This window comes from Cynara cardunculus (assembly GCF_001531365.2).
Source record: "Cynara cardunculus var. scolymus isolate 2C chromosome LG 12, CcrdV1, whole genome shotgun sequence".
NCBI lineage: Eukaryota > Viridiplantae > Streptophyta > Magnoliopsida > Asterales > Asteraceae > Cynara > Cynara cardunculus.
In genome coordinates, this window is record NC_037539.1 from 12,389,592 (window position 1) to 12,403,633 (window position 14,042).

General features: G+C 33.4%; 1 protein-coding gene across 2 annotated transcripts; it reads right to left on the bottom strand.

Annotated features, from left to right (window-relative positions):
* Positions 1 to 11,534: 11,534 nt before the first annotated feature.
* On the bottom strand, positions 11,535 to 13,636 carry LOC112523056 (nudix hydrolase 15, mitochondrial-like). Of its 2 annotated transcripts, none has more exons than XM_025132493.1 (4): positions 13,267 to 13,636; positions 13,054 to 13,196; positions 12,012 to 12,131; positions 11,535 to 11,801 (listed from the first exon to the last, which is right to left on the bottom strand). In XM_025132493.1, exons 1-4 carry the CDS (start codon positions 13,487 to 13,489, stop codon positions 11,631 to 11,633), a joined length of 657 nt encoding a protein of 218 aa, XP_024988261.1. In that variant the 5' UTR covers positions 13,490 to 13,636; the 3' UTR covers positions 11,535 to 11,630. The 2 variants fall into 2 exon arrangements, with proteins under 2 accessions (XP_024988261.1, XP_024988260.1); XM_025132492.1 differs by having other exon boundaries at positions 11,535 to 11,928.
* Between the last annotated feature and the right edge of the window lie 406 nt (positions 13,637 to 14,042).

Consider the following 14,042-nt stretch of genomic DNA (forward strand, 5'->3'; position numbering starts at 1 on the left):
GGGGGAGGGGCCTATGAAGTCCGGCTTGCGACCTGTGAGAATTGGGAGAGAGGACAAAATTGGAAAAACCACACTCTGAATGGTTTAGAGACTTCCCATATGCAAAATGGTTAAGAGCCTTTTAGTAACCATTAAGAGGTTTCTTTTTTTTGCCAAACAGTCTAAACCTCTGAACGATTAAGAGGCTCCCTGTTAATGTCACCATTAAGAGGGAAACAAACAGCCCCTAAGATTATATGGATGGTTTCTGTAAGGAAAAATACATTTGTAATTGTTTCTTCCTAATTTATTTAATAAAATCTCGCACTTTGAGGGTGTTTGAGATTGCTTATTTAAAACAACCTATGTTTTTTTTTAAAAGTGTTTATTAACTTATGTGGTATCAAACCGGAGTTTTGTAAAAAGTGTTTGGATTAGCTTATAGCGGTACCAAAAAGTAATAAGCTGATAAGTTGTTTTTTAGTGTTTGAAAAATTTTGCTTACATATATAAAATGACCAAAAAGAAGTTTTCTATATTATTGACTTATGGGAGTGTTTGAGATTGCTTATTAACTTATTTGATTTTTTAACATTTAAAAATTATTTTTCATCATTTATAATAATATCTTTGACAAAAGTTTACATCAGTAAGATTAATAATTTATATTAATAAGATTAATAATTTATATCAATAAGATTAATAATTAACAAACATTAATAAAATAAGATTAAAATGATAAACCGGTAATAAGCAGTCTTTCATAAGTGAGGAAAGATTAACTTATCAAAAACTGTTTATTACCGGTTTGACACCGATATAAACAGTTTTATTTTTCCTCATTCAAACACTAACATTTAACTTATTACCATTGTCAAACTGAAATAAGTTAAAAAAACACCTAAAAATAAACAATCTCAAACACCCTTTGTGTCATGATGTCAAATTCCAATATAAAGACTTACAATTCAATCCTTGATAAATACATAAACTTACCATTTTAGTCCCCGCCAAAAGACCATTTAGTCTCTTTGAGTACAATGATTCTGCTTGTAGTTCGCTTATTCATTTTGACACTCTCTCATATTGAAAGTAGGCTTTCTTGGTTGAGGATCCCATCGTCGCTGGTTCCAATCAAGATCCCAGCCGTTAGCGCCCGTATCACATGCACTTCGTTATTTGCTTCGTAATCGATAAAGTGAATCAAGTATTTTTCTTCTTTAAATTCTTTCTTCTGTTATCATCTCTATTTCTTATTACGCCAGAATGGAGTTGTTTTTAATAATATAATATTTATTTCTAACAAAATTTCATTGTAATCTTAGAAAGTTTTCATAACATAAATTGTTATTGGAAATTAATTAATGCTCAAACTTTAGATTTGGTTCCTGAAAGACATTAAATACAACAATAGTCTTTATTTTCAGTTTTGTATAATAGATTGGTCTCCTCAAATTAATACCGTTAGTTATAGGACTGTTAACACCATCGTGTATCTTTTACATGAGGTGCAACTTGTTGTTTCAGCCCTATTTCTTAATTTTTTTTTTTTAAGAATAATTATAGTAAACTACATGCTTGGTTATTTGTTATTCCCAAATTTCGGATTTAGTCCTTAAAACACATAAGTACGCCAGTGCTCTTTATTTTGTGTTTCATATACCATATTAGTCTCTACACTTAACATCGTTGACTAGGGCTAAATTACCCCCTCCTTCGCATTTGAGGTTCAAATCCCTCATTTTGCCTCTTTCTTGTTTTTCTTCTAAAACTTAAAACATAAATTAATTTAAATGAATACTTTAGTTATAAGTTCCTATCAACGATACTTGATTTTATGTGAAACCCAATTACATAAATAATTTTTGGAAGTTACATTTCAACCCCTATATATTTTGGTATTTCATCAAAAATTCACAAAAATATTCTTAAGATGTTAAAAGTAAAAAAGTTGACTTTATGTCAAAACCAATATTTATTTTTTCAAATGACAAAATCTTTTAAAATACTACTAAGGTATTAAAATATTGAAATTGGCTTCATATTGCGAAACTCATATTTTTTTTTGGTCTCATGCCAAAAGCTTTATAATTAACAATGTTATCTTCAAATTAAACAAATCGCAAAATATCGATTGGATTTTGTCAAACGAGTGTAAATAGCCCTAAGATTTATAGGGACTCAAGAAATACATATTATCCGCATATTACCTGGAAATCAATAGATTGAGTGATTTCTTTTTGTAATTAAAATATTGATGAAAGTATTATCAACAAAACTGAACATGCAAAAATCCAATATTGTTATGATAATGAAATTTCTTGCATAATATAATGATTATAGACCGTGATTCATTGTTTTAAAAAAATCATATATTTTCCATTATTACAACAAACTGAACTCAAAAAGACTTGATAACCATAAGATATGTTCATAAAAACAAAAGCAAAAATGTAAAAACCATCAAACTCTATTGACCCTAAAAACCGACTGTCAAGGTACAAGTATAATATCAGCCACAACCTTTGGAGAGAATACCGTTAACTACAATCCCCCAAGAACCCGTAAAAGGAAAATCGGGAGTATTCATTACCATGTACTTCCCAAACAAATCATACAATGGAATGAAACATACTCGATTAAAAAAAGGTGATTGATTTCAACAAAAAAAATATTGTCTCAAAATGCATCTCAATCTAAGGAACTCACAGAAGATGACATGATTCATAACTTTATTTACACTTTTTCATATATCAGTAAATATTAATGAACCAATATAAGTTGAAATATCACATTTGGACAAACTTATCAACCTACTGCAAGTGGTTGAGAGACATAACAAGGTTCTTTCGAATAACAACACTAGCCATGTTGGGGTTTGATGGTTTTTACATTTTTGCTTTTGTTTTTATGAAAGTGTTAATGAAAGTGTAAAAAGATTGAGATGTGGACGAGACCATGGAAAGGGTCAGGGTCAGGGTCATGGCAAGAGTAGAGAAAGATTTTTCAGTCCTTGAAGCAGAGATGCAACTACTGCGTATAAGATAGTCGACAATAAAAGAAGAAATATGCTAATAATTGCTCATATAAAGAAAGAACAAGTTGAAAATGAACTATATCATATTAATTTAAGATTGAATGGGAATAGGTTTATTTGAAATTTATTTTAAATATTAAATTAATTTCATTGTTGATTTAAAACTGATATATAACCATTGTAGATGTAAAGAAATACATGAAAACAAATATAAAACTCTCAATATTATTCGTTCCGTGTAGGAATGTATCGAGGAGAACTTAGACCTCTCACACTATTCTAAAATATAGACTACTATTCATTTTATAATTCCTCCCACCATAATACTTAGACGATGGACTGTCATTTTCTTGTTAGTACAAGATTAATAGTCACTAAATCACTATATTAATAGGAACCTTCTTAAGATATTCGTGTCAATTGGAAATCATATTATAAAAATGGAAATGACTATATGTACATCAACTCCAATGATATGAAATGAACACATATTACATAAATTTAATTAGTGGATTATCTAAGTCATTAAATCATATTTTGTCATCAATAAAGAACTTTGGGACAATGACACATATATGTTTCGACATGACCACGTGGGACACCATGGTCATGACAATATGATTTGTGTATTGCAAAATACACATACACATTCTCTTTCGAGTGAAAGGCAAAATGAGAAAATTAACCAAATTGCAATTGTTGACTTCTGTAACACAAGAAGCAACCATCATTATAATATGCCTTCTCGAATACCCTGAACTTTTGTATACCCTGATCTTTATCCAAGAGAAGAATGAGACCATCTTAAAGTTAAGGACATAATACAAAAATATTCAATTCTTACAACGAATACAAGGTAATATTTATGGATATAAACATCCAGAATGCAGGCCATCGAAATACTTTATGGTTCTGGTTTCGACACAATGAACGCATGTCATATTATTGTCTACATGAAATGATGCACTCCTAGCACAAGCTATATGTTTAAGGGCTCACCACCCTGATTATTCGATGCAATCTTTATGACTTGGAATGCTAGATAATTTACATAATAAGGATTTGATGATTATTGCATATGTATTGGGATAGATATGAAGTTTCTTATCCCCCATGTGTATATATAAAATTATCTTGTAGAAGTTGTCATTAAAAGAATATAAATGATATATATGGCATTGATTATGCACACCAATTCACCCACATCTGCATGGGGTTATGCAAATATTACATCCAGCCTTATTTATCGTTGTCAGACCCACTACTAGACAACATATCTCATGCCTACCAGTTAGTAACTGGATTTAAGCATGTTATTTTACGTTTACGTATGTTTGGTTCTGTTATATGTACCAATTACGCCCCCACAACGCACCAAAATGGGTCCTTAAAGACGATTATATATAAGTTGGATAATAATCCCCAACAATTATCCGCTTACTAGAACCCTAGACGGGTGATCTCTTTACCGCTAGATTTGCGGGTTGTCACTTTGATGAACAGTCTTCCCGTCGTTGGGGGAGATATGAAAAAAGATTTTGCATGGGAATGATAGAAAGTGTCATAGAATATTATCACTCTATCTCATTTTGATCCCCACACTTCATAATGTAAAGTTAAAGTAAAACGAATTAGACTCGATACCTGATACATTTAATGTTATTCTAGAAGTGAGAATATCATATATATCAGTTGCAAATATACCCGCAAGGTTAAAAGTCCCCAAACAAGGGTACAACGCTGTTGAAAAGTGTGTTGCAATCACAAATGGTGGATGTGTGGTTGAGTTTGTGGCTCTCGAAAGGAAATAGGGGAAGCTACTTGGTTCGATAGATACTCATCTAAAGGAACAGAAGAGTAAGGCACAACCATTTATCATCAATACATAAACCTCTCATGAGATTGTCTCTAATTAAAACTATGTCTATGAATCATTACTGGAGGACGCTTTGAAGTTAATATTGATTCCAAAGATCAAAGAAATCTCAAATAAATTATGAGAGTGCATATGAGTCAATGTATAGATCACACATACTCATTGATGATATATTCACATATATTGTTGCTCATGAGATGATAGAGCACGATAACATCGAACCATGCTCAGTTGAAGAATGTCAACAAAAACAAATTGGCCTCAATGAAAAGAAGCAATCCAGTTTGACAAATGAGGTATTTGGTCTGGTAGTGCAAATCCACCAAATGTAAAGCCTGTAGGGCATAGATAAATCATTTATTAGAAATCATAATGAGAATAATTATGTTATAATGTATAAGGCTCTCCTTTGGCGCATAGTTTCTCACAAACGCCCTAGATTGACCACAAGAAGACTTACTCCCCCCGTGATGAACGTTATAGCATTATGTAGATAATTAGCCTAGTAGTTTCCAGAAGACTGGAAATGCAGCTCATTGATGTGGTTACTACATATCTCTACAGGGATCTAGGTTTAGAAATATATATACATACATACATATATATATAGGGGCAGGTTCAAATGAAAACCATGTCATTTTAAAAAACCGTGTAAACCAAAATCGACCAATAGGGAAATTCCATTATTTTTTAATTAAATTTAATCAATAAGGGTATTTTGGTCATTTTCATTATTTTTTTAATAAATAAGGAAGTTATTAAGAAATATTCCATGGAAATTATATAAATGGAATGATTTAAAGATTTTAATATATTATAATATTAAAAATTGATTTTTTTTATTCAATGAAGATGGAAAGTTTTATGAAGATTCTATCTTGTTATGGAATGAATGCATGATTTGAGGTTCATTGAATCAAAAAATTACCGGTCATGAAACTGTTTCATGTGTGAAAAAAGTTTCATTGTAGAATGGTATATTTGATACATCTATGCATATTTGACATTTTAATGAAATAGGTGCTTTGTGATTGAAGTTTCATGGTGATCCATGTTGATTGTGATACATGTTGCTTTGTGATTTAATGTACATCTAGTTTCATGGTGATCCATGTTTCTTTGTATGTGAAGTTGATACGTTTAATTGGTAGGATGAAACCAGTGCATAATATATTAATGTTCATATGAAAAGGTTTCATTATGATGAAACGGGTGCATAATATATTAATATGCATAATGAAAAGGTTTCATTATAATGAAACGGGTGCATAATATATTTTATTCTTTATGCAATTAATGTTCATATGAGAAGGTTTCATTATAAAATGTTTTATTTTGCTTCTTTTATTTCTATTGTACATGTTCATGCACTCATGTCATGATGATGAAATATATTCATGTTCAAGTGTCATGGTGATCCATGTTGCATTGGTTAATGATTGTTGAACTCATTTCATGGCCAACCACGTTGTAGGATTACGTAGGGGGTCCGTTCAGTGGATGTAACGTGTTAATGACAATGAACGGGTTCATAATGTAATTGAACAGTTAGTCATGAACCGCTTTAAGACATGAACAATGATGGTGGAGGTGAATGGTTAAGTAGATGAAATGCTAAATGAAACCGGTGCATAGAAACAGGTTCATAATGTAATTGAACAGTTAAGTAGATGAAATGCTAATGACAATAAAACGGGTTCATAATGTAATTGAACAATTAGTGATTACCTGTAGAATCATTAACGACTCTCTTCTTGCCTCTCTTATTCATTTGTTGGTTAATGAAATCAAAGTCGTTACCTTCATCATCGAGTTCAACAAGTCTGTCTTTATCGTTAGTAAACTTTGAAAAACTATTTATCTCCCTCAATCTATGGCTAAAACGCCTCCTACCTGTAAAAGACCAAGGGATTACAATGCGTCAATGATCTCCAATTTCACTGTTCGGTTTCTATAAAATCGAAAACGATATCAATAAATATGACATACCTCCATTATTGCCGACCATTTTTCTTGAATATACTGGTGATCGATGTTTTTGGTAACACTATATTCGAAAATGGAGAAAGATTACCTTCGCCGGATTCTGAGGGTTGCATGCGATGAAGACGGGATTGAATCGGAAAAGGAATCGAGGAGTTACAAAATGTTAACTTTGTTTACCAATTATATCCTTATTGATGAAATAAAATAAATATTAATTATTTTTTAATTTTTAATTTCCWAAAATAAAGTAAAGTAATCTAAGTCATTGATCAAGAAAATGGATGGATGAGATTGGTTTACACGGTTTACACAAATGGTCAAGTTTTTATTTGAACGCTCCTCTCTCTCTCTCTCTCTCTCTCTCTCTCTATATATATATATATATATATATATATATCTAAGTGTTTGATGACATTAAATTACCCAAATCAAGTAACTCTAAACCATAGAGTGCGTTTGCAATAAAATTGAAACACTCACTTATAGATTAAAGCAATCTAGGCGGATGTAGTATACTCGCTTAAGTGAATACTTGATTGGGAAGGGAATATAAGAACGATGAATCTTGCCTTTGCATATTTATAAAGAAAACGAGTTCTAGAATTTCAATTGTAGCTTTATATGTAGATATTATGAACATAATAGACACTCTTGATGAAATAGGAGGAACCACAAGCTACTTGAAATCTAAATCTGAGATAAGGGATATTGGAAAAACTTGGTTTTGTCTAGCTATTTGAGATAAGACAACGAGTGTGTGGATTATTATTCCACCGATTCGCATATGTCATGAAAATGATCAAGTGCATCCGGCTAGCATTTCCTTGATCGGTCGAAGTGTTGGATATATGGAAAGATCCATTTCGTCTAAAGGATGATGACAGAGAGGTGTTGGGAGTTGGAATTCCTTATCTAAATACTACATGAGCATTATTGTACTTAGCACAATACACTTGACCATATATTGTATCTTTCAATGAACATGTTAGCTATATTTAGCTCAGCACCAACGCAACGTCATTAAAATGATATCAAATTAATCTTTTAGAACCATTGACGTGAGCTTATACTTTCCCTACATAGAGAAAAAGGGGATTGATAATGGAACTTCAATACCTACTTAGATAGTAAACAATGAAAGTACTAGCCCTTACAGAAAACAACAAACAATATCTTGGTATGTATTTGGTGATATTAGGTATCTATGTGCCTCATACAAAGGTTGTTCCCATACTGAATAAGGAATTACCATAAGGAAAATGATGATTGCTTGGAAGTAAACTAAGCAAACCCTTGTATCTACCTCTTCGAACTATTCCAAGAATATTACTCTACATGAGACTATTCAATAGTGTACATGGTTAAAGACTATCATTACACATATTAGAGAAGCTAGTGTTTTGAGTTCATCCAATATCCTACCTACATATATGGAAATAATGCATCGTGTATCAAAGAAATGAAATTAAGATACATCAAAGGTGATAACACAAAGCATGTAGTTTTTAAGTTTATATACAATCAGCAATAAAAAAAAAAACTCTCTTCTAGTCCTATTTAAGGCATAAGGTATTAACGAGGCAAGAATTATGCACCATCACTCATTTGATTTGACATAAGGTAGAGTGTTGTAGGATAAGTGTGTCATTGTCAAAAGGATATGATGATAGAGATAGATATATTTTAGAGTTAGATTAGAACTGAAATATCTTGTAGTTATCTACTGGTAACACATCCCTATATAAAGGGCTTTGGATTAATGAGAATTACATATTTATTCTCTCTATTTACTGTTGTTCTAAATGGCTTTGATATAAAATGAATAGCACTGAAACCAAATCCAAACTCATGGTTTAGGGTTATCGCGTGTAGCGACTTTGCCCAAATATGTGTCAGGTTTGACGGCTCTCCGCTAGCCTTAGCCGCTGAGTGAGCCGAAAAATGCCCTCTCATATTGATGTACTTGGAGGCGGGTTCCGCGTGGAACCAGTTGGGGTTGCTGCTAATCAACTTTTTGCCCAAATAAACATATTTTAGGGACTCTACTCGTAATCCTCCAGCCAACCCCCCATTTCTAACATGGTTCTTAGGATATCTACAATGGATACAACCAAATTCAAAAAATTGGTGTGTAAACAATAAATCTTCTCTAATGGGTAACATTAAAATATAAGATTCTAGTGTATTCTTTTTTATCTTCTCCAATCAGCATAAATTTTGGTACAAATGAATAACAGTACACCAAATTTAATGTCCCCTTTAAAGATTGTCTCAAGGCTCCATCTGCAACAAAGAGTCAAGAAACCTCAAAACAGATAAAATCAGGGACAATTTTTATGACAAGTGTTCAAGCTAGCTTGCATGTAACACTCAAACAAACCTTGGTAATTTGGACTGGAATCGGTGATTTCAAGGAACAAACCCAAGGTTTTACTAGTTTAACTATTCCTTTGAGTTTAGCCTAGATTCACTTGTTGAAACTAAATCACGCATGACAAAAACAGGACGAGCCAGGATAAAATGGATTGAACCCATATATTTGAGAGAAACCTCAAATCAACTCTTAGGTGTTCTTTGGTTCCCATAATTCAGAGGATTTCAATGGAATTGGAACGACCAATTCCTTTGACCAAATTCCAATTTCTTTGTTTGGTTCAAATATTGAAATAGACGGAATCATGTGAATTCCACAAATTAATGAATTCATCATTCCTTGGCATAAGTAATGAATGATGAATTCCTACCAACCAAATGTGTGGTCAAAGTCTATCAAATTCCATCGCAGTTCCTTCTAAGTCAAATTCCTTTGATGTACTCCAATTCTATCAAAATTCATTCTGTAAACCAAACGACCCTTAATATCAATTTGTAACATAAAAATATGAGTATTAAGGGTTACAGATGAGCCTATTTATAGGCATAATAAAGTAGACATTGTAAATAGATCCAAACAAGGAAAACTTAAAAGATTAACTAGAAAATTAAAATACCAATCCTTAACCCAACTAGTAAAACAAAATAAAGGATAATTAAGAACCTAAAAACTAATATTAAATTAAGGCACTTGGCAACTCACTCGTGGGGAATGAAATCCCCAAATTCTTTAATTGATTATTACCTAAAATCAAATAATAAACAAAAACTATGAGATTTTGTTTTACTTTGTGTTTCTTTCGAATCTGTTTTTCTTTCTCCCATTCAATAGAAAAGTCTGTTAAACTTTGGATTTGCTCCGCATCACTTAGGTAACGTTTGATATGAAGATATAATTGGATATGACTGGATAGAACATGGATATGACTGGACAGGACAAGAGAGCAGGACAAGAGGGTAGGACTAGACATGACAGTAATGAACATAATAAGTGTCTCTTTGGTGTTTGGTATGACTAGAACTAGACATGACAAAACTATAAAAGTTGCCCCAAAAGTTATTTTATGATTTTATATATCATATAATAGTTATAATTAACACAAATAAAGTCAATATTTTAATTTATAAACATTTTTACACAATTTTCATATACACAAATATAAAAAAGTACTAAATTTGAATGAATTTTTTTACATAATTGATGGTAGTTTAAAAAACTCGATTCATACAAAGAAGAAATTATGTTTTATTCGGTTTGGAACATCCTTATCAATTGATGAAGGCACAGTGAAGATTGTTTCAACAACAGTGGTTGTGGAGGTATTAGCATCGGTAATTGGTGGACGATGATGGTTGTGGAGGATGTGAAGATGGTGGATAGTGGTGGTGATGGTGGCGGTCGACAATGGTGGAGGAAGTAGTTGTGGCCTATGTGGTGGAGGTAGGTGTGATGGTGGGCAGTGGTGGTGGCCGACGATACTAGTGGTGGTGGAGATGGAAGGTGGTGGTTGTGGAGGACATGAATATAGTAGATAATAGTAGTGATAGTTGGTGGTGGTAGGAGTGGTAGTGGTAGCCGATGGTGGTGGTTATGGTGGAGGTGAGGTGGCCCATGGTGGTGGCAACGAACGGTGTTGGTCGGTGGCCGATGATAGTTTTGAAGGTGGTGGTGTAGTTGAAGAAAAGGTGAAAGCAACTAACGGTGGTAGTGACAATGGACGGTAGTGGTCAGTGGTCGATTGTGGTTGTGGAGGTGGAGGTGGCCAACGGTGGCTACCAGTGGTGGCGTCGGCTGCAACTAGTGGTGGTGACTATTAAAACAAATATCATGTTAAGGTTATATATCAAAAATGAGAGTTAATTAGTAATATTTTAGTTTATGTCTTATTCTTGTCCCATATTGTTCCATCTATTTTAGTGGAACAAGAAAAAACCTTTTTTGTCCCACGATGTTCTACCTTGTCCCAGTTTTGTCACTGTCCCATATCATACCAAACGTGGGACAATGAGTTCTTGTCTTGTCCCATGTCGCATCAAATGTGGGACAGTGAGTTTTTGTCCCTCTTGTCTCATGTATCAAATGCAACCTAAAAGACAATAAAATCTAGACTCATTAACATCTAGAGAATTGAAAGTTTGAAACTCTAAAACGTGTAATAAGAACTAGAAAATCTAATCCAAACCGTGAATCAATTAAAAGAAGCTAATATAATCAACATTTCGCACTCGATAAACCCGTTAGTAGCTCATTGAATCCAACAAAGATATTGGATTTATATGAAGTGATGAAATGTTTACTTTTCTTATTTCCACATTGAAGAGTAGCTTCAACACATACTTCATGTCAATTTCATTAGAAAAAAGATAAAAGAGAGAAACTTACAATTGAATCCTAAAGTTACAATCTCGTCCCACTGCAGGATCATTGACTCTTTCAGTACATCGAGTACAATGATCATCGTCTCTTTCAGGATCTGCTGTAGTTTTTGTTCCAGAATTTAGGCATCCTTGGTTGAAAATCCGGTTGTCGCTTGTAAATGAGTGAAGCGGCTGCAATCAAGATCCCAGCCGTTAGAGCCCATATCACATACACCTTGTTATTTGTTTCGTGATCAAAATAGTGAAGCACGTATTTGTCTCCTTGAAATTCTTTCTCCTCCTGTCGCCTGTTTTTGTTCTGGATCACCAAAATCCCATTTTCAACTTTCAAGAATATGATTGAATTCGGTTGGTCATGTAGAGAAAAGCAAGTTTACGAACCTTGAGAAACATCTCTAAAGGAGCATAGAATATCGATTCTACTTCTTCAGCATTTGGAACTGGATTGAATGATTGCTTATCCCATAGTATACCAATCACTGGAACTACTGTAACATTGCCCTGCCATTACAATCAAAAGGGGCTCTTTTTAGATAGAGATTCAAAGGGGTTCTACATATCCTAACGTGAATCACATCTCATCTTACCCACACTATCTTTTGTCTGATTTAAGTGTATTGAATGGAAATTTATCATAAACATTTCAAAAGCAAGAAACTGCAAGGACAGGTATTCTGGTCTGAAGTGCTTGTAACCATACCAGATGTGTCACATATCCCCCTCCCTTCGTTTTTTCAAATAATTAAGGTTCTTGTGTTCTCGTTGAGTCCATAGATGGCATAACAAATAGAAAAAGAATCCTTTTGTTTCAGTAACTAATGTGTCTATTATGGTTCTTTAACACAAAGCACACACTAGCTCCTAACAACAATTATCAATGCTTAAATCATGTCTGCTGTGTTTGCAACACACATTTCTCGGTGTGTTGGATCTTCGTTCCTTCTAAACAGAAGTGGCAACAAAGCAAACAGATTACAATTTCGCTTCTTGACCATCATCAGTTCAGAGAGAGCCACACCCCCATTGTTAGAATGGTGTTTAATAGACTCGAGGTTTACTTGCTAGTTTTTAAGGATAGTATGATGTTAGCAGGAATAGTGGGTATGTAGTAATTGCTAGTAAATTGTATGCTCTATTCAATAGAGCTTGTTCTCTCAGTTAACATAGTATGTAATTTCGAGATTAATACAATGTAGTCTTTGATTCAAACATCCATTATATGGGAATTTTGACGAAAGCAGAAACTTGTACAAAATTGTAATTAGGGCAGATTAGCAATATCAATTTCTAAGTCTACGTATCATGTTATCACATAAAACTCTTGTCCAGTAGCAAAGGAACAATGAGGGAGATGGAAAAGGGTTCAAGGACAGTAATAACATCTAGTTCTTATTGCAACAAAAATGGACCAAAATACTTGTACCTTAGTTATAAAAGGTTCAAGAACAGTAACCACATCTACAAGACCAGGATCCAAACCAATCTCCTCCTTAGCCTCCCTCAACGCAGTTTCAATATCATCCCTATCCTCTTCGTCCCTTCTACCTCCCGGCAAAGACACTTCTCCTGCAAAACAAACTCATTTCAACTTCATTCAGACATATTATCGAACACCAGAGTGCACGACTTTCTTTACCGGAGTAAGACGATAATTTGGATGATCGTTTGGTTAGAATAACATGTACGTCATTTCCTTCCTCGAATAGACATATAAGAACTGCAGCTCGGTTGGGTCTTTTGAATGTTTCAGATTGGTTCGATTCAGCAGCATCTGGAAGAGGGGAAACAGATTTTGATTGCCGAAAGCGTTGATACAAGTCTACTAGTTTCCCTGATCTTGTATTGTTATTGGAATCCATGAACAATATTCAAGAAATGATGTTGAGTTGTTGTTTGGTGGCAAGTTTTATGGGTGGTTAATGGTCAACAATGGGTGGAGTGATCTTAATTCTTGTTACAGGACAAATGGACAAGGTGGGTTACAAGATAAATTAAAGGAAATCACCAAAAAATAGTCGATTTATACATGATGTATTGATAAAATAGTCACTTTTCAACGTATTTCATAAAATAGCTAACAGGATCGTGTTTGGGGACGATTTGGCCAAAAAAGTATGGAAGAGGTCCTATATGTATCTGATTTGGGGGAATAAAAGTCAGATATTTATCTGAAAAATGGGGATCCCCCTGGGGTGATTTGACCAAACGTTGACTGCTATTTTGCCCTTCAGTGAGGACATCCTATGACGCATCGATTTGACAATTAAGAGGTGTTTTTCAATCAATGGGGGATGATTTTAACTAGTATTTTGTCTGTTTTAGGACCAAATGTAGTATATATATATAAATGTTGTGGGTTTTCTTTATAAAATCAAGCACTTCTATTCTCATAACCTGTAATCTTTAAACACA